General features: G+C 44.8%; 1 protein-coding gene across 1 annotated transcript in view; it reads left to right on the top strand.

The window, feature by feature from the left end:
* The window catches only part of RGS22 (regulator of G protein signaling 22), a 1,706,064-nt gene that overhangs the window by 1,351,872 nt on the left and 327,622 nt on the right, over positions 1 to 26,570 (top strand). The window contains exon 25 of the mRNA XM_069621432.1: positions 25,659 to 25,817. Within this exon, the coding sequence (XP_069477533.1) occupies positions 25,659 to 25,817 (159 nt within the window). The remainder of the gene's footprint in view (positions 1 to 25,658; positions 25,818 to 26,570) is intronic.

Below are 26,570 nucleotides of genomic sequence, written 5' to 3'. Positions count from 1 at the left end.
CTGAATTTTAGGGAATCTCGGCTTCAGCCCCGAGTGACTGTTAATGTGGCTGGCAATGCAGTGAAATGAACGGACATTAATATCCACCTCCTGAAGCAAAACCTAAGGGATGCACTCAAATTATCCACCCTTGAGTGGAAGCTAGATAATTTTAATGTGAGTGAGTTCCAGATGCTCCTTGGTTCACTTGTTTCTGGGCTTGTCCCAGGGATTGGTACTAGGACGAAAGGACATGCTAGACATACTCACGGCTACAATGGGGAGCTAGCTGATGCAAAAAATGCCATGCAGAGGGAACTGAGACTCATTTGTTGCGTTAAAATGGATGAGGACTCCCACCAGGATCTGGTAAGGAAGATCAAGCAGTCCTATAAAAACTATTGCAAATCATTGTAAAATGCCCTCTTGCAACAGGATTCAGAGAAGATGTTGGGGATTCTTATTAATACTGAGGTTAGTGCCTTTTGGCATTTGGTAAATGAGCAGGACCCCAACTATGTAGTATCCCAACTCAACTCAATATCTGAACTGGAATGGGTACAGTTCTTTGAGAGGAGGTTTTTGGCTGTCAATGACTTCCTCCAGGACGATACCCAGCTTGCCTGAGGGGCCCTGCCTGGGATCCCCAACTGGATATTAACATCATTTATTCCTTGATCTTCAAATGTAAAAGATCCCGAGCCCCAGGGCCTAATGGCCTAACTAATAACACTTTTAAGGAGGACCAAAACCTCTGGGCGAACCTTCTATATTTGGAATTCAAGGATATCATCTCTACAGGGGAAATGCCTGATCCTTGGAGCACAGCCCACATGGTCCCTATCTTCAAGTTTGAAAGCAGGGTGTATCCAACTAATTACCGTCCTATCTCGTTATTGATGCTGATTTCAAGATCTTTTCAGAATTCCTGCTCTCACATCTTGAAGAATGGGCTAGTACGACCCACCCTCTTGTCCAATTTCAGACCGGGTTCAGGAAGGGCCATTCTACTAATATCAATGGCCTTGTCATCAAATGCAAACCTAGGGGCTGTAACGATATAGCCTCGAATGACCTATCCGCTGCATTTGATTGTGTGGACCGGGGTACATTATGTGCTAAATTGGACAAGTGGGGTATGCCAAGGGGGCTCCCGAGACTCATCAGTGGGGTCTATGATAACTGCGGGATTCAGGTCCGCTTAAGTCAAAAGGCGATGTCTCCCGGAGAATGCGATCTTACCAGGGGGTCAGACAGGGATGTGTTCTGGACCCCTGGCTGTTCAACCAATATCTGTCGGATGTTACCCTCTCACTTGCGAAGGAAGGGCTAATTGCTCCCAAGGTAGGCCAGGCGAATATTATCTGGCTTGCATATGCAGACGACCTTTAGATCTTTGACCTAACTAGGGTCGGTCTGCAAAGGTCACTTAATAACTTTGCGAGCTACGCCAATGACAACGGGTTGATCATTAACCCTAGTAAAACTAAAATTCTCTCTTTCAGAAAAGCGAGGGTGAAGACTACCGGACATGTGGGCTTTGTGGGAGGTATGCCCTTGAAGCTTTTGGATTCTGTTAGGTATTTGGGCTTCAACATTGCCGCTTACAAAAGGTCTAATCTAGTTAGTGAGGCCCTGTTACATAAGGCAAAGCTTTTAGAAGCTCAGATTGTTAAGATCGACCGTAAATTTGGAAGATTCTCCCTTAAACCTGCTGTAATGTTTTTTGAGGGGAGGATTGTACCGAAACTGACCTATGGTCTGGAATTAAATCCGGATAAAGAGCATAAAACTTTGAATAAAATTGAGGGTGGAATATGGAGGAGGATCCAGGGGTCCCTAATGCTGTTCCATTGCCAGCTTTGAACTAGGGCCGGTTTCCCTTTGGGCGAGGGTCCAATGGGCCTGTTTGTCTTTATTTTCAAAAACTATGGACCCTATCCCGGACTCTCTGTACCAATTGACAGTCCTTCACAAGGTTATGTCGATTTCCATCTCTCTTAGAAGATTCATCATCTGCTTTCTTTACCCTCCAGATCATCCTTCTAAGATGGAGGAGAAGTTCCACTATCTGGACACCAAGAGGGCTCTCAGCAACTATGTCTATCAGATGAGGGACATCAGGCCAAAGGGCCAGCTCTTTATTAGTAACTTAGAAGTTTGAGGCGTGACTCGGCTGTTTTCAAGCATAGCTTGTCCAGGTGGATTGTCCTCTGCATTTTTGTTCTGGCTAGGAAAGAAGTGCCTTAAGATCTCATGGTCCACTCTACTATAGCCTCATCTCCCTGAATATCGAAATTAGGGAAAATCCTCAAACTACTTGGGATTCTCAGGTTGTCCAAATCATTTTCTAATGTGGCTCCTTCTCAACATGTGTTATTTTCCTTTGTGCATTCAAAAGTGTATTACAAAAGGCATTGGCAGCGCTTAGATTTTTAGAAAAGTGTTTCCATCTCCAAATCCCTTTGATCTGAGAATATCGCCATTTTCCTGTTTTCTATTAATAGGCTGCCAGTTGTTGTGAATGAAAAGGCAAAACCAATACATTCAGTCAGAGGTGACCAACACTGTTATATGGTACCAATCTTGAGTATCTGCCCTGTGTGATTTACTTATTGGCCCTCTGTAATCATGTATGTAATATCTTGTAGCTCTCAATGAATAACTAGAGACATGGCAGCTACCTCTTCCTTGGACGGTGTTGTCTTTTTTTTGGACATCTATCAGGTTGCTTTGTCGGCTTCTTTGCCACTTTTGCCAAGTACTGAGGCCTGCATTCCTTAATGGAGAAGGAAAGTCCCTTCAAATGCGCAAAACAGATTACAAAAACTAAGAAAGAAAATTCAAAAAAACATACGTGTTGTTATCAAAGATGTCATGTTAGATATATTTACAAGTTTGTACACAACAAATTACACTACATTGTTTCTAGAACTGTGTTGTAAATCAGTGACGAAACTGTGCATAAAGTAAATAATACCAAAGTAATATTCAAAAAGAAGAGCACAGGAAGTAAAACATTACTTAAATTTGGAAGTATAATTTTGTTGGTCTAAATACATTTTTGACCAGGGACTATGTCCATGCTGTCAGTGTGTGAGTTATCACAACCTTAAATGTGTAATCAAGAAAAAGAACAATGACATTTGCTCTGATAAACTCTCAATTTGTAAACATGTTAGTGGCTTAACTTCACTTAAGTTTTGGCTGAAAGGACTAGTTCATTTAAGCAATGCCTTTTTCAGGACGGAAGCTTGTGCATGTAGACTCTTGTGAACCATGTATTGAATTATTCCATGAAAAAATAATAAGCATAAACACGTAGTTGTCTATAATTCCTTTAGGAAGTGACTGATTTCGAAAGATACACATTTGAAATCAAGATGTCAAGTTATTTACCCACTATGGAATGCTCCATATGGATGCACATGGCATGTCAAGGCCGTTAAATGAGAGTCCTCAACATCAAACACCCATCTGGAGAAAAAGCAATGAGCAATACAATGAAGCTCATTGGTTTCACCTCAACCCAAATGTCGGTGAAATCAGAGGAACAATATGTTTGGACATAAGTGCCTTACCCATAGAAGAATAATGTGACCCGCTACAAGTCTGGTTTTATTGCTGAAGTTACAATGAAAAAATGTCAATGCCTATAATGTTTGTGCCACATCACAGAATAACAAATACAAGCCTCCAAGTTTGTCACTCCCCGAGTTGCTGCTGCTGCTGTGTGTTGTGACGCTGTGCTCAACGTTTACCTGCCATATCAACTAATGATCCAATATAACGGCCAGAATCAGGTAGAAGTACTGAGCATCTTATATCTTAACAACGTCAAGAGTTGTAACCGTTACTACAGGTGAATGCACGCAGGTGTTTGGTATGTGCAAGGGAGTTAGACAAGGGAGTGTATTGGCGCCTTTGCTGTCTTTATTTTACATAAACGATCTAGCATTGCTCATCCAGGATCTTGATGGTGATGCCCCATAATTTGGAGGCACCAGGATGGCCATTTTAATATATGCTGACAATGTTGTTTTAATCTCTCAAATGGCACATGGATTATGCAAGTAACTGGAAATGTCATTTAATTTTATCAGTGTTTGACACTTGACTGTGAATATGGCCAAGACAGTGGCAATGGTTTGCCACCCAACCAAATCATTAAAAATACTCTTGAAGTATAACAATGAAAACATTAAGCAAATAGAGTATTTTGACTACTATTGGGCCTGAGAGTTTCATCAAAAGGAACCTGGACGGACCAAGAGTCACGAAGCAAGTGCACACTTGCACAAAAGATGCGTGCTACATTAAGCTTTGCAGCCAGGTTTGGCTGGAGGGTTGTTATCCCCACTGTGAAAGTCTACAAAGCACAGGTACACGCTGCTATCTTGTATAGGGCTAAACTGTGGGGGTCATGTATCATTGAATCCTTTGTTCAGTGGACAGAAGGCATTCCTGGAAAAAAATGCTCATGCCACCTAACAGTGCACCCACTGTTCCAGTTTACTGTGATATTGGACTCTGCCCAGTAACTTATGAGGCATCTGTAAAACCCATTTTATTCACCTCAACACATCACAGTTGCATTTCACAAGGATGTGTTGGGGGATTTGATGGAATCAATAGAAGCCCCAAAATGGAAACAGCTACAATTTATAAAAATAAACTCATGGAACTGGATCTGCCCGCACTTTGGGGCAGACATATAGGACATACAACAGATTCCCCATAGACTTTTAAAAGATGGGTTTAGTGCCTGGGCACTGGTTCATTTTATAAACCTTTTAACTGCCACAGATGAACTTTACCAGAAAACATTTCAGAAATGTGAATTAAACATTTTCTGTTATGAAAACTCATGACTTTCAGAATTTCTTTGGAATAACATTTGGATACTTTTTACAGTAGACTATATATGAGCAACCTAATTGGGGCTAACTGTGAAGCGCCTTTCCTAACAAAGTGGAGTCACTTTGTTTTTTGGAGATTATATGTTTGAATAGGTCCTAGTGCTACAGGACCATTTATGGACTGGCAGCTCCAGGCGAAAATATTTTGAAACACACCTTTGGATCTCTAGGATATTTGATGCAATAATCCTAAATTTCAATTTGCAAGTGGTGCCCTCCTCTCTCTTTTTATTTATAAATCTTTTTACTGCCATGGGTTTCCCCCCAACCCCCCCCCCCCCAGTGCCAAGGCCTTTTTTGGTGATTTTGGTATTTCGCCATTCAATGCCTTCTAACGTTTTCTGTTTCATTAACCCCTTAAGTGCCAAGGACGAGGTATCTCGTCTTTGGCAACAGGGAGGTAATCCACAGGACGAGATACCTCACACTTGGCACTTAAGGTAAAGAGCAGGCAAGTGGTACATTAACCAACCTTTGCCTGCCTTTGAAAATTGAATGGGGTTACAAAAACTATCTGATGTGACTGCCCAGTGCCAAAAATGGAACATTTGAAATGAAGTTCAGATTCAGCATTCTACTGTTAGCCTCATTTACTGTGAAATGGAATCCAAACTCTCCTGGTCAGTGTCCCTTCTGCTGTGATCAAATTGAAAGTAAGCAGCATTTCGTCTTCTCCCGTCGTCATGCTTTTACCTATTTTACTAAATTATACGTTTTTAAATACACTAGACACATTGATATTTTTTAAATGTGCAATTGTTCCTGATGTCGTAAAACCAACTTCCAGTTCAATCGAAAGTGCACAGTTTCTTAGATGCAATCATATGCATTCATAATAACACCAGCCGTTTTAGTTACCCCTTGTCTATGAATTTGTTTTTATTCTTTTTATTATGATGCTTCTTATCTTTCTTTGTGGTTCCTAGCTGTTGTTTTGTTATGTAAAGAAACGTATGTTTTCTGAATAAAGACTGAAAGAAACAGTAACAGTATCAGGCAACTGAGGCGTTTCGTCTTGGTGCTATCTGGGGTGTGTGAGGGTCTAGGAGTAAGAGACGGACACAAGGGGTGGCATGATGATTGGCAAAAACCTTTATTATAAAGTAATATGGGGGAGTTGGGGAAAAGTCTAACTAGCCCTAAGTCTAAGAGAGGGATCCCTGCGTCAACAAAACAAACTAATGAATCAGTCTGTGTCACAATGTCCAAAGTAAAGTTTGCTGCCCTATGTCCATAAAACCTACTCTGTCCCTCACACGCTCAACTAAGAATAATGTGCAGGGGAAAATGTCTCTTGACTGCTGACCTGCAGCCGATATTGTCACCCAAACAAAAAAGTTTGTTCCAAAATCAAACAAAAGCTCAACAAGACTTGGGTGTTATCTCCCTTTACCCAGTGTCCTTCCTGCATAGCGTAACTAGCAAATGTTCCACAAAGACCCAAGGATTATGGACCCTCTCCTCAGGGTCTCTTCTCTTTATCTGCGCCTCAGCTTCTTTAGCACGCCTTCCTTGGTGTACTCTCCTGCCAAGGAGGATGATTGCTCTTCTTCTTCTCTGTGCTGCCATTATTTTGTCGTGTGTGAGGGGAACTCCTCTCCCTTCCTTATACGCCTTCCTTGGTGTACTCTCTTGCCAAGGAGGGTGCTTGCTCTTCTTCTTCTCTGTGTCTCAATTACTCTATCTTAATTACTCACAGTTAGGGTGGCTCAGTATGTGAAACCCTCCCGCATGATGGGGCAGTTAAAGTAGAATGTTCAAAGACCCAGTGGCTCTATTCCAATATATATCCAATACTGAAAATGATGGTTGCTTCGCCTCGCATTAGGGATATATATCGAGCCACCCTAACCGTGAGAACGTTACTTTCGAATGGATTGTGTCCTCCCACGTATTCCTCATCTTATGATAACTCGTTGTCTTCAGCTTTGCTGCTTTGGAAAAATGTTTTCTCTCGGCAGAGGGCGCTGTGCTCGAGGTCGTGGCGTTGATTGTCTCTCGACGGACTTCGTACTCTGTCGACGTCACCGATGGTATAAATAGCTCGAGCCGCGCCCGTTGCTTCAGTTCTGTTTTTCCGATCGCTTCGCTATCGAGAACAGCGCGCTTCAGATTTTCTGTGAAGAAAATGTCGTCATCTTCGACTCGTTCGACACCCAAGACTGGGTTCAAGAAGTGTGTAGATTGTGGATCAAAAATGTCGATCACGGATCCCCACCGGGTTTGTCTCTGGTGTCTCAGTTCCAGTCACCGAACCGACAACTGCGGTTCCTGCCAATCCATGACCGAGAAAGTGTTACGCTCACCTGGCTCCCACAGGGGCGTCGGTCGGACCCGGACAGCTGCGGTCTCCACCCACGTGATGCGTCGTGCAGCGATGACTGACTGGATCTGCCCTCCTAATCTTGTCTGCTTAACCCGTAGAAATATTCTCCTGCAAGTGGAGAGATGGATTTAGCCACTTGTGGATTCAAGTGATGGCACCCCCACAGTCCTCCCCAACTAATCACCTCCAAAATGCCCTCACAGCAATCTCACCTTATATTCTTGGAAGATGAGCTCTCCATCCTGCGTGGATTTGCAGGGGCGCGTCGATTCCAGTTACTTCACTGGTTTGAAGGTTCGGGAGAGTTCCGGAGAGTATTGACTCTGAGGTTCCTGGTGAGGACCAGTAATTATTAAGTTCATAGAGTTCAATATGTCCGATGTTCACTCTTGTTCCCCCCCTTCCTTTCTTGTCTTGCATCTGGCTCGTGAAAAGATGCTATTGTGGCAGCTGGTGGCGCTCAGGTAAGAGTCTGTATTACCCGGCGCTGTCCGGTAAATGTTGCACGTGGAAAACGTGTTGTTTTGTCTCTCTTTACAGATGCGGCACGTGAAAATATGGAGAAGGTGGTAAGAATTATATTTGTTGGTTCCCTCGGCTCACCTTGTGGTTTTCTTTTGTCTCCTAGGTGCCGAAGTTCGGCGAAGAAATGATGGAGGCAGCGCCGACCCGAAGGATTCTGTGAAGACTGGTGAGTATGGCGCGGTGCTGCAGCTGGAGGTGCGGCACGTACAGAAATTATGTTCTTTACAGGTCCGGAGACGAGATGGATCCAGAATCAGGTGTGGAATAGAAATAAGTTCATTTTCTAACCTTGTCCCTTTCTTTCCTCTTTGTTTTAGGAGCTCCGGATTCGAGGCGGGCGTGGCAGAAGACTGGATTCAGGCTGCAGGCACGGTGAGCATTACGCTGCTGGATGCAGAATAACGCGAAGCGTGTGTTGCTGGTCGGGCGTGGTTTAAATAGCCTCAAAAGTAGTCCCAGGTAAGAGGTCCCTAGAACCACACCCGAGTAAAAAATAATCCCTGTGGAAAAATAGTCCCTTTCAGGCTTTATGTTGGATTGGAGTCATTTGCAGCATGGTCTGCCTGAGGTAAGTAATTACTATGAGCCTGGCGCCTTAGGCCCCAGGACTGAACCCAGATAGCCCCTAGCCGGGGCTGCTGAGGTTTTACTAAATGTCTAGATGCCTGCTCCCGGGGCTGATGGGCTTGGTCCGGATGCCTGGGGTAGGCATCATGACAGCACTCCCCCCCCCAAGGCCCCTCCTAAAGTTGTTCTTCCCCTGGGCCCTGGTTTGTCTGGGAAGTTCCAATGGAATCTTTTCACCAACCAAGGTGCATGGACGTGGTCACTAGGTTCCCATGACCTTTCTTGTGGTCCGTAGCCCTTCCAATCGATTAAATAAAAAAGTTTTGATTTAACCATCTTGGAGTCCAAGATATTTTTTACCTCGAATTCAGGTTCTCCATCTATCAAGATGGGATCGGGTGGTTTGGTTAATCTTGTTCCTGGTTGAACTGGTTTTAAAAGTGAAACATGAAAGACAGGATGAATGCGCATATTAGAGGGTAATTCCAATTTGACGGCTACCGGGTTCATAATGGCCTTAATATTGTAAGGTCCCAAATATCTAGGGTTAAAAGTCCGAGTTCCCTTCAGAGGTATGTGTTTTGTAGCCAGCCAAACTTCATCCCCAATCTGGTATTGTGGAGTTTCACTTCTATGTTGATCAGCATTTTTCTTATATTTCTCTTTTGCTTGTTTCAAATGTTCTGTTGCCTCTTTAAAGGCTTGTGTAATAGTAGAATGCAAATGACTAACTGCAGGCATTTCTAAATGCTGAGGCGAATCTAGTTCTGAGGTTCGAGGGTGATGTCCATATATGGTATAAAAGGGGATTTGTCCGGTTCCAGAATGTACAGAGTTATTGTATGCATACTCGGAAATCCATAAAATATCTTTCTAATTACTTTCGGTCTGGTGTAGCATGCAACGTAGGTACTGTTCAAGGGTCTGGTTGGTCCTCTCCGTCTGACCATCGGTCTGGGGATGGTGACTGGTTGATAACCTCATGTCGATTTGCGCCAGTTGACAACATTTCTTCCAAAAATGTTAAATGAATTGACTACCTCGGTCAGAGACCAATACGGAAGGAAATCCGTGTATTCGAACAATGTTTTCGAGGAACTCCTTGGCCATAATTGAAGCAAAAGGTAATCCCTTTAGAGGAATAAAGTGGGCCATCTTGGAAAAAAAGATCCACAATAACTAGAATGGTGTTAAATCCATTACATGGAGGTAGATCTTTAATAAAGTCTAACGATAAGATGTGCCATGGTGTAGGTGGAATATCCAAAGGTTGTAAGAAGCCAGCTGGTTTTTTCTTCTGACTTTTGTTTTGGGCGCAAATGCCACAAGACATTACAAATGACTTTACGTCTTTTCGCCAGGTGGGCCACCAGAATTGTCTCTTAATTTTAGCTTCAGTTTTTGCGATACCTGGGTGTCCTTCCATCAGGGTGTCATGATAATTGGAGATGACTTGTTCTTGTAGTTCCTTGTGTGGTAGAAATAGTCGCCCTTGATAATAAGGTAGGTCATTGATGACTGAGTAGTCCGAGCCTTTCTTCACCCAGTCCTGCAGGGCTGTTGGTTCGAAGAGTTGTTGGATCTTTACTTGAATATCCTCTAGTGTCTGCAGAATGGTTATGCCAAGAATTCTTTGTTCTGAAATTATAGGCACTGGTTCCGGGTTCGCATATGCTTCTCCCATCCCTATTCGGGATAAGGCATCTGCCTTGCCATTTTTACAACCTGGTCGATAAGTGATCACGAAATCGAACTCGGCAAAGAACAATGCCCATCGAAGTTGACGCGACGATTGGGCCTTGGCTGTTTTTAAATACTGCAAGTTCCGGTGATCTGTGATTACCGTATTGGTATGCCTGGCACCGAGAAGATAATGCCGGCAAGCCTTGAAGGCGGATTTGATGGATAATAATTCTTTATCGGTAACCGCATAGTTTAACTCGGATGCCGAGAACTTTCTGGACCAAAATGCTACTGGGTGAAGTTGACCGGTTTCAGGATCCTTCTGGGACGGGACAGCTCCCATGGCTAAACTGGATGCATCAGTTTCAACTGTGTATGGAAGTTCGGGGCGTGGATGCTTTAAGACAGGTGCAGGCGTGAATTTCGCTTTCAGCTCTTGGAAGGCCTTTTCAGCTTCTTCGGTCCACAAGAAGCGTTTGTTTTTTCGCAAAAGTGCTGTGATAGGGTGTACAACATGTGAGAAATCCGGAATGAATCTGCATTAGAAATTAGCAAATCCGAGCATGCTTTGTACCCCTTTAACTGAACTGGGTGATGGCCACTTGAGGATTGCATCCACCTTTCGAGAGTCCATTCAGACTCCTTTTGGAGTCAGGATAAATCCAAGGAATTCAACTTCCGTAGCATGAAAAACGCATTTTTCCAATTTTGCATATAACTTGTGCTGGCGTAAGGACTGCACGAACGTGCTTCACATGGTCTGATTCTGAAGAGGAGTACACTAGAATATCGTCTATGTATACAACAACACAGATGCCAATGAGTTCATGAAGGACATCGTTCATAAAATACTGGAAGGCTGCTGGTGCATTGCACAACCCGAAGGGCTTCACCTGGTATTCGAATAACCCGTACTTCCATTCGTCGCCTTTCTTTACACGTACCAGATGATATGCCCCTCGGAGATCTAATTTAGTGTAGATGCAAGCGTCCTTTACTTGGTCTAGTAATTCGGGGATCAGAGGCAATGGGTGTCGGTTCTTAACCGTGATCTGATTTAATGCGCAGTAGTCTATGCACGTTCTGAGGTCACCTTCCTTTTTAGGCACGAAGAACAAAGCTGAAGATGCAGGGGACTTGGATGGACGAATGAAGCCATTAGCAAGGTATTGGTCCAAGTATTGTCGTAGGTGAAGGTATTCGGGTTCCGTAAGGGTGTATATCCTACTACATGGAGGTTGTGCACCGGGTATGAGATCGATTTTACAATTGTATGATCTGTGAGGTGGTAGGGTGTTTGCCTGTTCCTTTTGGAAAACATCCTGGAATTCTTGATATTCCTGAGGTAACTGCACGACTGGAGTAGCGATTGTGGCCAGGCCTTGGTTCAAGGGTTTTTTCGGGTAACAAGTATGTGCACAATCCGGGAAGGTTATTCTCTTCTCTCGCCAATCAATACAATGATTATGTGTTTCTAACCAAGGTATCCCAGTATTATTTGGAACTGCAGGGCTTTGATTAAATCAAACACAATAGTCTCTCGATGCCCATCCTGACCCAATAGTGTCATCTCTGCGTTGGAATGAGTTACAGGCCCAGAGGCAATTTCAGTTCCATCGACTGTGGTGATGACACCCGAAGTGGTCTTTTTGCAGAGAGATAGATTCATCCTAGAAGCCAACACGTGGTCCACATAGTTTCCTATGGCCCCGCTATCAATGTATGTCCTCACTGCGTGCATACGTGATGGCTGCCTTGGATCTTTAAGGACCATTAGTATGATGAAGTGCGAGGTCTGAGTATCCTTCTTCAAGCTCGGCAAGCGGACCTCTACGCTTGTCGGGCATGGTCGTTTCCCGAATCAGGCTCTGTTTGATTTTTATCAGCAACTCTGGCTACTCTTTTAGATGTTTTTATAGGGCAATCCTGTAGAAAATGTCCTGAGGCCCCACAGTACAGACACTATTGCATCTGCCGTCTTCCTTCTCTTTCCTTTTGAGTTAAGGGTCCCTTGACCCCCCCCGATCTGCATCGGTTCTGATACATCTGTTCCTTTGAGGGTAACATTGGGTTTAACCAATACCCGATTCTCGAACTTAGCTCCATCAGCCTTTCTATTCTGAAGTTGGTGGTCTAACTGGACCACTAAATCTATATATTCTGCAGAATCCTGAGGTGGGTTCACAACTTGGGCCAAAACGTCTTTGAGTTCACTCCGAAGTCTACGATGAAATAATGTAATTCATTTTACCTCTGGCCATCCGGTTTCCACCACTAACCTATTGAAAGTGGCGATATAGGTTAGTAGATCCTGGTTACCTTGTCGTAATGATAAAAGTTTGTTATCCAGGGCCTGTCCCTGTGAATGTCTGGCAAATAGTCTTTCCATGCTCAATTGAAAACCTTGAAAATCCCGAAGAAGAGGGTCATCCTGGTTAACTAATGGAATTGACCAATCCGCTGCGCTGCCAATAAGATATGATAGTACAAAGGCTACTTTAGTTTGGTCGTTCGGAAAAGCTCCAGGTCTGCATAAAAAGTGCAAGCGGCATTGGTTCATAAACACGGCAAACTTTTTTGGGTCCCCAGCAAAACATTCGGGTGGAGCTAAAGGAATGCTCCCTGGTAGAACCACTTGCACAGGATTGCTCGATGAAACAGGAGTTGGATTCCCCCCGAATCCAGGTAATGGTGTTTGCCCAGCTTGATTTTGCAGTAATTGTCTAGCAAGATCATCAGTGCTCTCCTTTGACACAATCAGTTCTCTCCTGAGGGCATTAGTCTCTTGGCGTGCGGAGTGCACTTCTGCCCTAAGTTCCCCTAACAATAGGGCTAGTTGGTCGGTTTCTGAGGTTTCCATAACGCCCGGGTGGGGATTTGTAGATAGGCTTCGCGTTCTGTTATGCTCACCTGGCTCCCACAGGGGCGTCGGTCGGACCCAGACAGGTGCGGTCTCCACCAACGTGATGCATAGTGCAGCGATGACTGACTGGATCTGCCCTCCTAATCTTGTCTGCTTAACCCGTAGAAATATTCTCCTGCAAGTGGAGAGATGGATTTAGCCACTTGTGGATTCAAGTGATGGCACCCCCACAGTCCTCCCCAACTAATCACCTCCGAAATGCCCTCACAGCAATCTCACCTTATATTCTTGAAAGATGAGCTCTCCATCCTGCGTGGATTTGCAGGGGCATGTCGATTCCAGTTACTTCACTGGTTTGAAGGCTCGGGAGAGTTCCGGAGAGTATTGACTCTGAGGTTCCTGGTGAGGACCAGTAAGTATTAAGTTCATAGAGTTCAATATGTCCGATGTTCACTCTTGTTCCCCCCTTCCTTTCTTGTCTTGCAGCTGGCTCGTGAAAAGATGCTCTTGTGGCAGCTGGTGGCGCTCAGGTAAGAGTCTGTATTACCCGGCGCTGTCCGGTAAATGTTGCACGTGGAAAACATGTTGTTTTGTCTCTCTTTACATATGCAGCACGTGAAAATATGGAGAGTCACAAAAGGATGCCTCCGGTGGTAAATCAGGTAAGTCTATGGTGGTAAGAATTATATTTGTTGGTTCCCTCGGCTCACCTTGTGGTTTTCTTTTGTCTCCTAGGTGCCGAAGTTCGGCGAAGAAATGATGGAGACAGCGCCGACCCGAAGGATGCTGTGAAGACTGGTGAGTATGGCGCGGCGCTGCAGCTGGAGGTGTGGCGCGTGCAGAAATGATGTTCTTTACAGGTCCGGAGACGAGATGGATCCAGAATCAGGTGTGGAATAGAAATAAGTTTGTTTTCTAACCTTGTCCCTTTCTTTCCTCTTTGTTTTAGGAGCTCCGGATTCGAGGCGGGCGTGGCAGAAGACTGGATGCAGGCTGCAGGCACGGTGAGCGTTACGCTGCTGGATGCAGAATAACGCGAATCGTGTGTTGCTGGTCGGGCGTGGTTTAAATAGCCTCAAAAGTAGTCACAGGTAAGAAGTCCCTAGAACCACACCCAAGTAAAAAATAGTCCCTGTAGAAAAATAGTCCCTTTCAGGCTTCATGTTGAATTGGAGTCATTTGCAGCATGGTCTGCCTGAGGTAAGTAATGACTATGAGCCTGGCGCCTTAGGTGCCAGGACTGATTTCTACTATGAGCCTGGCGCCTATGGCACCAGGACTGAACCCAGATAGCCCCTAGCCGGGGCTGCTGAGGTTTTACTAAATGTCTAGATGCCTGCTCCCGGGGCTGATGGGCTTGGTCCGGATGCCTGGGGGTAGGCATCATGACAGAAAGCTCTTCGTGAGAGGAGAGGTAAACTGTCGGTGGGGGGGGGGCCTCTAAGAAGGCTACGTCTAAAAAACATAAGAAATCGACTGATTCAAAGGAATCGGATCGCCATAGGCACTCCAAGAGATCTCGATCTAGGAGTGGACCGAGACACTCTTCGTCATCGTCTAAAAATATGAAGAGGGGACATAGATCTCCCTCATCATCTTCTTCTTCAGAGTCGACCGAAGAAATTCGATGTCCGACAAAATCGGATTCTCCCGGTAAATGGGAAAAAGATGATGGAGGTTTTCGAGAACGCGGCCCGACCCCCTCGAAAGAACCTCGAAAAAGCCATACCCTAAGGTCGCTCCATTGGACGACAAAGGGAAGTCCAAGACTACCATGGTAAAAACCAGTAGTGTCGAGGATACTAAAAAAACTTGAGTCGACGCCAAGCCATCGAAGACTCTTCGAGAGTCGAGCACTTCTCCGATGCCATACAAAAAACACAAGTCGTCGAAGGCTTTGACGACTTCATCGACGCCGTCGGCGTCGACCGTTTCGACACCAAAACCAAAAACATCCTTGACGCCCATGTCAAGTCATCTTCAAAGTCATCGAAGACTCCTTCGACATCTTCGAAGGATTTATCAATCCCTTCGACACGTATGGTAGAAGAAGAAAGGAGGTTCACTCCTTTGCCCAGGTCAGACTTTTTTAAGTCTATGTCCTCAATTTATGAGGAATCTGGCTCAGAAGAAGACGAAGTTACTCCTTTTGGAGTTTCTTATGGCACAAAGCAAGTTCCTGAGGAACTTATTGACCAGGAATCTAGAAGGAGAGACCTGAGTGATACTCTACATTCTGCCAGTGGAATTGACACCTCCCCAGAATTAGAGTTTGCCAGACTTGATCCTGCAGAGCATGCAGATGCTGGGCACAGGGGTCTTATAACCAGAGTAATAGAATATATGGGTTGGGGTAACGCTTCACCCGTTTTTGAACAGGATGACATGACGGATATAATTGTCAGAGGGCCTCAAAAAGGCCTCTCCCCTTTCACAGGGCTCTTCAGAGGACGTTGGAGAAAAACTGGGATAGACCTGAGAGTATTGCTGCTGCAGATAGCACTTTTCCAAAAACATATAGACCAGCTGGAACGGATCCTGAATACTTAAATAAGCATCCGACTCCAGAAAGTCTAGTCATTCAGGCAGCATCTACATCAAAACAAACTGCATATCCCACTATTCCTCCAGATAGAGAGGATAAAAAAGTTGATGCATGGGCACGTAAAGTTTTCACGTCAGGCAGTATGGCCCTTAAATCGACAAATGTCACCTGTACCCTGGCCAGGTTTACCCATACCCTGTGGAACTGTATTTCGGCGGCGGCTGATCATATTCCGGAAGGCGAGGAAAGGGAAGGCTTCCTGAATATAGTCAAAGACGGGAAGGAGGCAATGTATGGAGGTATGTCTCCAGTCTGAACTGGATACTGCTGATAGTATCAGCAGGTCCATGGCTGCAAGCGTTGTGCTACGCAGATTTGCGTGGTTGAGGAAGTCAGGGTTTGCACCAAATGTGCAAGCCAGACTCCTTAACATGCCCTTTGATGGCTCGAGGTTGTTTGGCAGCAAGGCTGATGAAAGCCTAGAGAAACTTCAGACCTCGAAAGCGACAGCTAAATCGCTTAGCGCCTCTATGCTCCAGCCTCTAAAACCCTATTCCGGCTCATCTTCCTGGAGGGGTCGTTCTTTTCGATACTACCCCTCTTTTGGTAGAGGAAGAGGACAGGCTTCTCAAAGGGGCAAAAGAAACTTCCCTCGTGGAGCACGAGGAAGAGGTGCAAAATCAGCCTCAGGAGTGACATATGTACCCTCGGCCACTCCTGCAGCCGCCTCCAAATCCCTCTGAGACCTTGTTGCACAAAACACCAGTGGGAGGCAGGATCTCTCAGCATCTGAAGGAATGTCGGGGCATTACCTCAGATGCTTGGGCACTGGAAACAGTAGCCCAAGGTTACTGTCTCCCCTTTCTAAAGGCCTCAGAATCATCCACCGGGAGCCAACTCCGTCAAAATTCCAGATACGCTCCTGTTGCAGGAAATTTGAACCCTGCTAGAGAAGGTGCCATTGAACTGCTACCTGTAGCGGAGAAGAAAAGGGGTTGGTACTCCCCATATTTTCTCATTCCAAAAAAGGACGGAGGACTGAGACCCATCTTGGACTTGAGAAACTTGAACAAGTTCCTCAGGAAGGACACGTTCAAGATGGTGACTCTTTCTCAGATCCTTCAGGCTCTCCAACTCGAAGATTGGTTGGTATCATTGGACCTTCAGGATGCTTACTTTCATGTGCCAATCCATCCAAAGCACAGAAAGTACCTGAGGTTCGCGATTGGCAATTCTCATTATCAGTTTCGAGTTCTGCCATTCGGGTTGACCTCCGCCCGAGGGTTTTCACCAAACTGTTGGCAGTTGTGGCAGCAAGTCTCAGGAGAGGAGGTATTCACATATATCCCTACCTGGACAACTGGTTGATCAGAGCAAGTTCTCCAGAACAAGCTCAGGAACATCTTTCTATCACCTGCCACTTCCTCCACAAATTGGGCTTCTCCCTCAATTTCAAGAAGTCCCACATGATACCATCCCAGAAGCTCCAGTTTATCAGAGCAGTCTTGGACACTTCCTCGGGAAAATCCTCGCCTCCCGAAGTGAGAGCTCTCCACATTCAGCAGATGGTAACAAAATTCCAGATTGCCCAACTTCTACCGGCCTTCGATTTTCTCAGGTTGCTCGGCCTCATGGCATCCTGCATTTTCCTAGTACCAGAGGCCAGGTTGAGAATGAGATCCCTTCAATGGGCACTCAGAACTCAGTGGTCCCAGTTCTCAGGGAATATGTCGGATCTTCTGCAAGTCCAGAGCGCAGTCGCTCAGGATCTTCTATGGTGGGCTTGCAACGACAACATTCTCAAGGGAGAGTCTTTTTAGCAACCATGGCCGGAGATAACAGTAGTGACGGACGCCTCACTCACAGGGTGGGGAGCACACACAAACAATCTGACAATCAGCGGTCGTTGGTCTCCATCGGAGTGCAGACTACACATCAACCTTTTGGAGCTGAGGGCAATCAGACTAGCGCTGAAGGCCTTTCTGCCCTCTGTACAGGGAAAGAATGTCCTGATAATGACGGACAACACGGTGGCCATGTACTACCTCAACAAAAGAGGAGGAGTAGGGTCACTACCACTGTGCAGAGAGGCAATGCAGCTATGGTTCTGGGCAATACGAGAAGGAATCTCTCTATCAGCAATTCACCTAGCCGGAGAGAAGAACACGGTGGCAGACGCTCTGAGCAGGCAGAGCACGGTCTCTCACGAGTGGGAGCTGGCTCAGAAAGTCCTTCTGGAGATCTTCGCCTTTGGGGAACCCCTCAAGTGGATCTGTTCACCACCGCGATCAGCCGGAAGTGCGATCAGTACTGCTCAAGGGAATTTCCTCAAAGAGGAGCTCTGGGAGACGCATTCGTAGTGGAGTGGAATTTTCCACTGCTCTACGCGTTTCCCCCAGTCCCCGTGATTCCTCAAGTAATCAGGAGGTTGAGAAAGTTCAGGAAAACCATGATCCCAACTGCCCCGGATTGGACCAGGAGGACATGGTACCCGGACTTTCTAGACATGTCCATCTGCCCTCCAATACGTCTTCCGCAAAGAGAGGATCTTTTCTAGCAAGCGGAAGGGCAGGTTCTCCATCCAGAGGTCAAGACACTCAACCTTCACGCATGGTTTCTGAGAGGTTGAGATACAAGGATTGGGATCTTCCGGATGACGTAATGGAAGTCTTGTTTTCGGCCAGAAGGCCAGCAACAAAATCTTTGTATCAATGTCGCTGGAACAGGTTTAGTAACTGGTGCAAAGATAAGGATGTGGACCCTTTTCAATGTGGCACTCCAGTAGTGCTCTCCGCACCTCGGAAGAGGTTTCATATTTCAAAATACCACTAATAATTCAATTCTTAAAAGGACTTACTAACGTATACCCTCCAATACCTTTTCATGTCCCAACTTGGGACTTAAATTTAGTATTACAATTCTTGACTTGCATACCTTTTGAGCCTCTGCACTTATGTCCATTGAGGCGTTTAACACTAAAAACTGTCCTTCTTGTGGCCCTATCATCAGCCTGCAGGGTTAGTGAACTTCAGGCTCTCTCATGCAGATCACCATATACTATTTTTTATAAGGATAAGGTAGTCCTTAAAGTTAAACATTCATTCTTACCAAAGGTAGTTTCGGACTTCCATTTGTCACAAAAAATAGTACTACCAACTTTTTATCCTCCTCCTCATTTGGGCAAGGAAGAGGAGAGACTGCACAGACTAGATCCCAAGAGGGCTCTTAGTTTTTACATCTCAATGATGTCTAAATTGAGACAAGATGACCAACTATTTGTGGGTTAAACTGGTCATAAACTAGGCTTATCTGTAACAAAACAGACCATATCCCGCTGGATCATCTTAGCCATAATTGAATGCTACAGATTAACGGGAAAAGACCCACCAGATGGGCTTCGTGCCCATTCTACAAGGGGAATGGCTACTTCTGCAGCTCTAAAGAGGGGAGTCCCGGCAGCAGATATTTGTGCAGCTGCAACTTGGAAAACAATGCATACTTTTGTCAAGTATTACTGCTTGGATACTGCCTCCTCCAATGAGGGATTATTTGCCAAGGCAGTTCTGCATTCTGTTCACGAAAACTAAAACTAGTACTCCTGCCTCCAAAATTGTCACTGCTATGGGAGTCTATCATAAGATGAGGAATACGTGGGAGGACACAATCCATTCGAAGAACAAGTTACTTACCAACTGTAACATTCTTTCGACTGGATGTTCCTCCCACGTATTCCTCATCGACCCTCCCATCCTACCCCACAGTACGGTTTATGTTTTCTTACACTTTCCTCTCACGATGAGTGCATCAGTTATCGGGCACGCCTGGGTGTTCCTCCTATATGTTTCATCGAAAAAACAGAACTGAAGCAACGGGCGCGGCTCGAGCTATTTATAGCATCAGTGACATCGACAGAGTCCGTCGAGGGACAATCGACGCCATGACCTCGAGCACGTCGCCCTCTGCCGAGAGAATTTTTTTTTTCCGAAGCAGCGAAGCTGAAGACAACGAGTTATCATAAAATGAGGAATACGTGGGAGGAACATCCAGTCGAAAGAACGTTACAGTTGGTAAGTAACTTGTTCTACTACTGACGAGATTCCCTAGCCTTACTAATGAGGCCTCTTATAATACTTAACTTTGCCATGACAAAGACAATTTTGTCAAAACACGTGTTGGCTGAAGGACTGAACTGTTGATGCACACAGAATTAAATTGCAGTCAACCAAGCGCATCAAGTTATTTGTATTGATTTATATTGAATAGAATTGAAGCCTACAAATCTTTTCTTGCTAATGGAATATGATTATTTAGACTAGCGCAATCATCCAGAGCCACCCTGTGCCTTTATGATTACTACAGTGTAGCTGTATCAGCATCCAATCATTCAGCCACAACTTCTCTTTTACTTTAAAAGTGTTACTTAATAGCAATTCCCAATCCAGATGTCCCCTCTCAATCAGGTCTCGCATAAGATTCTCACAAATGTTAAATGTGCAGTCGTTCTTCTTGAGAAGTGTTTATTTCAGCAGGCCGAATGGAGAGGTCCTGGCTGCTAAGTAACACTTTCTTAAGAATTACACAAATGGCCACTGAACTATACTGGGCAGCGAAATTAGGCCCAATTCGTAGCGAATTACTTACATAGGTGTACTCTTTGGGAGAGCCACAACTTTCTTCCAGAAAAGACCTTTTCAGGAGGTTTCTCGGTAGGTCTAGACTATCCAAATTGAAATCCTACCTGTACACCAAAACAGGGACTACTTTTTGGTCATAGAACATTATCACAGGACATAAAGAGTAAAAACCATGTTTGTAGTGCAAAACCAGACCATGATTGGCAGTGCTTCTACCTTTAATCTGAGAGCATGTATAATAGGAAGAGATCAAAAATTAGAGTTCATATTGAAGCCCAAATATTTATATTCCTCTACTCTTTCTAACAAGACCCTAGATAAGTGCCATCTAAATCCAGATGACTTCTTAGATCCAGATGAGCCCAGCTCTAAGATGTTAGACTTGGCCACATTCATTTCCCAGGTGTTTAGCAGTGGCATACTAATATAGGGCATTTAGCTGTCGCTGTAATCCTATGGGAGTCTAGTCCAAAAGGACCAGATCCATCTGTATTGAGAAACCATTGAACAGGATGCCCATTTATTTGAGAAGGAAAAGCATTTGATCTACATATGGCATCCTTAATATCCAGTATGAACAAGTTGAACAAAGCAGGGGCAAGAACGCACCCCTGTTGTTTTAATCCTCTAAACAGCCACATTTCCTTAGAACACTTCCCCTGCATATTTAGACGCACCTGCAAAGAGGTTTGACTGAATAGTGCTTCCAAAATATTCAGTGGATACACAGGACACCCCCAGACCTTGACTCATAGACCAATCAATACTGTCAAAAACCTGTTTGAAATATATAAATGATAGATAAATAGGAGAACCAAAGTTTATAGCTCTCTATTTAAATTTTGAATAAACTCATTTAGGGAGGTACCCACACCTTTATTACATCCTGATTGCTTTATATTAAAAAGAGAGCTTTCTTGCACCCAACTGGCAAGTCTTGCTAGCAGTTATAAGGCAGATATATTCCATGGTGTGTCCAAAAGCACAATTGGCCTGTAATTTTGCAGACTAGTTCTATATCCCTTCTTAAAAATCAGGATAATGATGAACAGATAACAGGCATAAGTGTGGCTAACATAGAAAACAAGCTCAGCATGTACGCAGATGACATCTTGCTCCATGTCTCTAATGTGGCATACTCAGCCTGGAATGCCCTCATGTGCTTGAGGATTACAGGTGGGTGTCGGGCTTTAGGGTTAATGTGGGCAAGTCATTTATTTTCCCCATGGGTCGGAACGTAGGGGGGGTGAGGGGAGGAGTGGCGCAGGCTCAGGATTTCAATAGAGGAGGGAAGTATGAAATAGCTGGGAGTGCGGATCCCCAGGGATCTGGATGATTTATACAAGGTCAACTTCCCCCTGCTATTAAGTGGGCTTTTTAAGGACCTGGAGGCCTGGTCGAGACTTATTCCTCTCGTGCTTGGGAAGATTGAATGCAGTGAAGATGACCCTGCTCCCCCGAGTACTGTACCTGTACCAAGAGTTGCCTACTGAGATTCCAGACACCCACTTTGCAGAGTTGAAGCATGGGATCAACAGCTTTATATGGCAAGGACGGCAGCAGAGGGTCTCCTACAGAGTATTAGTGCAGTCGAAAGAACGGGGTGGAGTAGGACTGCCGGATATGCACACTTATTATAGGGCAGCGCAATTCAGAGCACTGATCCCTCGTCTTAGACTAGATCATCAGAAACAGTGGGTCCAAATTGAAAACTTATCTGTGGAGACCGATCGCACTAGGGGAATGGCTCTGGGTGCTGCCAAAGGTGATCCTGAAAATAGTAAAGACTCACCACATAATGAGCCCGTTGTGGGCACTATGGAGGGCAAAGAGGGAAATGTCTTGAGTCACGACCTGGCCGTCCCCATTGAGCCACATATGGGTGCCCCCTATTTGGAATTATATCCCAAACCATGCCAGGTTCTAGGATTGGTTCAACGCAGGACTAGAGAGAGTGGGACAAGTGGTAAAGGGACAGGACTTTGTGGACATAGGGGTATTGGAGAGGAACTTGGGAATAGGGCCGACTTCAGTATTGAAGTATCTGCAGCTTAAAGGGGTATTAATGTCTGGGAGGTGGAAGGCGGCCATGGAAAAGGTGTTGAGCACAGCGGTAGCTATGAGGGCATTAATATCGAAACTGTATCAGGCGCAGAGGGGGAGGTTGGAGTGTACAAGAGAAGATGGGAAAAGAACATGGGGATGGACCTGGACTGGGATAAATGGAGAATGGTGTGTGTAAATGCCCACCAGACATCAATTGCATGTCAGTATAAGCTTCACAGCATTAAACTACTGTACAGAAGGCAGTGGGACCCTGTTAGGCTGTCCAAGATGTTTGCAGGGGTATACCCCCGATGATGAAGAGGCTGTGGCCAAAAGCAAGACTATTGGCATATTTGGTAGGAATGCAGGGAGGTACAGAGATTTTGGAAGGAGGTCCTAGGGTGGATAAGGGCCCTCGATGGGGTGGAGAGAAGCCTGGACCCCCTAATGGTGTTGTTTGGCATGGAGGTCATAGAGGGAGAATGGAGAAGGCTGTCCCACATTGTTGTTGGCTGCAAGGGCCTGTTTGGCGGGGGTGGAAGAGTGAGGTCCTCCCGTGTGAGCGACAATGGACCCTGAAGGCTCTGGACATATATGTGATGGAACATTTGACCAGGCAGCTGCATGACCGGCTCCTGTCGAGGGAAGTGGAATGGTCTGCATTCCTTGGCAAGTATGGCCCGGAGAAGGAGCAGCCTGGGGACTGACAGGGGTATGGTGAAAGTGAAGTGGGGATTTGTAACTACTTGCAGGGAACAGAGGGCGTTTCCACTTTTAGTGCACAACGAGATGCGTACGCCGGAGAATACTGGGGGGTATATTGAATCCCAGACTCGACTCCAGACTTGTATACAGGAGGTAGACTATCACTGCACAGCGATGGAAAATGGAGTAGGGCACATGGGACTCATGAGACACGTTAGGTTGCTACCCTGAGGGGTGGGAAATCTGGGGGGAGGGTGCAGTGTACGTTGGTTGGGGAGAAAAATGCAAAATGGGCAGTTGGGAACAATTTACAGTAAAGCTGTTGCTGAGCCTGATTTTAAAATGTTAAAATTGCCAATAAAACTGAATTAAAAAAAAGAAAATCAGGATAATTATAGATTTCCTCCACGAACGCAGGTTTTGCCTATCTTTCAGTACCTGCATTAAAATAGTGTATAACACTTTCACCTATTGCTCTGGCTGTGATTTCAACATGTAATTTGACAGCCCATCGGGGACCGGGCCTGTGAAGAACTACAATGCTTAATCCGGGATAAAATCTCTTCTATATCAAAATGTATTTACATTGCTAAACTTCCTTATGAGGGTCTAATACTCACTCTATCCTTGGGGTCAGGTCATATTATTACATGAACCTCTGTAGTGGAAGGAGGTGACTTTGCTTATTGTTTGGTGATTTTAATTCAGAGGGGTGCATACTTTGCAACCATGTCAAGGTTCTACTTATTGGTGCCCCCGGTGGAGGGAGCAGACCCCATGTCATATTTCTGGGTGGATGTGGCTATCCGTGTTTGCGAGGGTGACTGGAACAGAAGGCATCTCTTCCCTTTTCCCCAAGTTGTATTAATGAGAGTGTTTGGACCAGGATTGGGAGTTTCTCACCCCTGTTTTTAATATTAATGCATCCTGGTCAGTTATGAGTGATATGTTTTTAAATCTGTATTTTCCATATAGCATTTTGTTACTGTTTATTACAGCGATGGCCAAATTGCTTTTCCAGACATACTTGTGTCATCTTGCCAGCATCACTTGATGCTTCCCCTGCCTCTAGCATTGACACTTTACTTCTGGAGGAAGCTCATAATGATGAGGTCCTGTAGCACTGACACTGGAGGAAGCTCAAGCTGTAGGCTACTAGTATTTACAGGCTACTGCTGGTGTCCTTAAGCACTGGTATTGTACTTCTGGAGTAGGCTTACAATGTTAGGATTTTGTAGGCATGACATGACACTGCTGGAGGTGGCAGCATTGCTTTAGGTTATATCATTCACTGGGCATGGCTTGGGGGAAGGCTTACAGTTGTAATGTGTGTGCTTAAATACAGTTTGCATGTTTACTTATATACTTTAGATGTCATTTTACATAACCATTTTCTAATCTTGAGTCATCATGATTGTATCATGTTATGGATGATATGAATAAATGCACTTCCTTAAAATGTGTTAACAGCATTCATCTGTCAAACATGCAACAATCATGGAGTTGGAAAAAATATTTTCTTAGTTGTTGAATGTAATGCTTCTATCTTGAAAATAGACACTGATTGTGAAGCAAATATGGGGTCTCTCTGTGGGTTTGGCTTTGAAATGCAAACGTGTGATCACAACATGAATGACAAAAACATGAATGCTTATTTGGGGGAATACAGTCACTCCCACATCTGTTCAACACTCTGCTGTGGATGCTGCAGTCCTTCACTAATTGGTATGCTTTATCAGTAGACTGCTCTTAGACACTCTTGTCACCTCTAGTTGGCCAGCTTTGGGATAAGCAGAAGGCAAGAATAATGTATAAGAACAGAGCAGTGAAGGGAGACTAGATGGGTGAAAGATTGCAAAGAATTGTGATATTCAGTCTTGGATGTCTAGTGCTTACCTGAACCTCAACCCCTCCAAGACCAAATTCCTTCTGCTGACCAACAACACCAAACACCCTGACATCCAGGCTTGGCTCTCTTTTATTCACCTCAAGGGCTTCACACGCCAGCTGACCACCTGCACCAGGTCCCTTGGGCTCTGCATCGACAAATGGCTCTTCTACAATGAGCACATAGCAAGGAAGATACAAACAGCTTGGTACCAACATTCCCTTTTGCAGAAAACCAAGCCCTTTATCCCAGCAAACAACTTCAGATCTGTTGTCCAAGACGTCATCCTCTCCCATCTGGATGCTGCCAGTGCCCTTCTATAGGGCCTTCCGGCAACCACAATGGCACCCCTGAGATGCGTCCTACATGCTGCAGCACGACTCATCAAAGCACCCTGCAAATTCAATTACATCACCCGACCCTCATCGAGCTGCACTGGCTACCGCTGAAAGCACATATTACCTTCAAATTGTGCTGCATCATCTACAAGGCCGTCACCCTCAAGTCCCCAATCTACCGTGCCCACAATCCCCCAGATGTACAGTCATGTGCAGGCTTGAACTCCACTCTGCTAGTGAAGGAGGGAAAGAACCAGATGACAGGCCTTCTTTGTCTATGCCTTCAAACTCTGGGACCTCCTCGCTATCAACACGAGACTCACCCCTTCGCTCCTACATTTCAGGAAGAAGCTCAAGACCCTCCTTTTCATGGAATGGCTCTTCACTAACACCTAGGTCCACACTCGCTCCCCACCTAACCTTGTAGAGCACGCTGTGGCTTTTTCGAAGCACCCAATAAATACCCTAATAAAGATAATAATAATAATGATAATAATAATAATCCACTCAGGGTTTTCCATGGAAGGAGAGTGTGCCCTCAGAAAAGGCAAATTGTATGCAAAATCAGTACAGTTCAGTAAATAAAGTTGCTGGGAATCTCATTTCAATTAACCAAAGCTTTTTATTGTTTCTGTGCTAGATGACGATTTTTAGCATCCTCTTCTCGTTTTGGCATGAATTTTGTGAGTTTCGAAGCAACATACCTGATGAAAGGGCTTTTGATTCTCCAGAGGGCAAGAGAGATAAGAAGTTAGATCGCCTCAAACGGAAACTGAAAGAAGTGGAGAAGTTTGCCAAGGTGAGATGATATAAATCAAAACATCAATTTCCCTATTCTTGACTGCATTCTAAAGGCACGTTTTTTTGCTGTAATTATATCTAATTCACCAAACAACACGTATATGCCATGCATAATAAGATAGCTAGAAAAAGTACTTGGAGAAGGCCTATCTGAAAGACAAATACTCTATAAACATATTGTTTGACCTGTTGCAACTATCCACCACAATGACTCCAGCTTTTAGAAATGTTAGGTGCCACATTGATTTCTACAGGAAGTACCAAAAAAGATGTTTAAAAAAGCATATTTTGAGGTGTTAATACGTGGGATAAAAAATGTTTAAACAACAATTTTATTAATGTTCTGAAATTAAAGTAACAGGAACATATAAGCAGAAATTGATGATTTCAACAAAAGCATACCTATTTATAATCTCCCTCAGGCTACTCAGTCATTAATTATGAGGATAACACAGCAGTTGGCCACTGCTTTGCATCCAGTGTAGTAATACTCTGCGCTTAGCTACTAGAAAAGCTAGTCGTACAACCTTTTGTGTTAAGCTGCGTTTCTTCTGGAAAGAGTCGCAGAGGACAGTCTCAAGTTGATGGCGGTACAGACATCTCAGGGTTATGAGGCAATGTCCAAAACCTTTTTCCTAATAGTAATCATATAACATTTTTGTCAATAGCATGTGCCCTACTATATGTCCACAAGCATCTCTGCTTCATTAAAGGCCCTTATAATTTCATAAAGCTGTCATTAATGCCACCA

Source organism: Ambystoma mexicanum, chromosome 5q (genome assembly GCF_040938575.1).
Source record: "Ambystoma mexicanum isolate Mex_15411 chromosome 5q, UKY_AmexF1_1, whole genome shotgun sequence".
In the NCBI taxonomy this organism is placed as follows: Eukaryota; Metazoa; Chordata; class Amphibia; order Caudata; family Ambystomatidae; genus Ambystoma; species Ambystoma mexicanum.
This window is presented reverse-complemented; position numbering and strand designations above follow the sequence as displayed.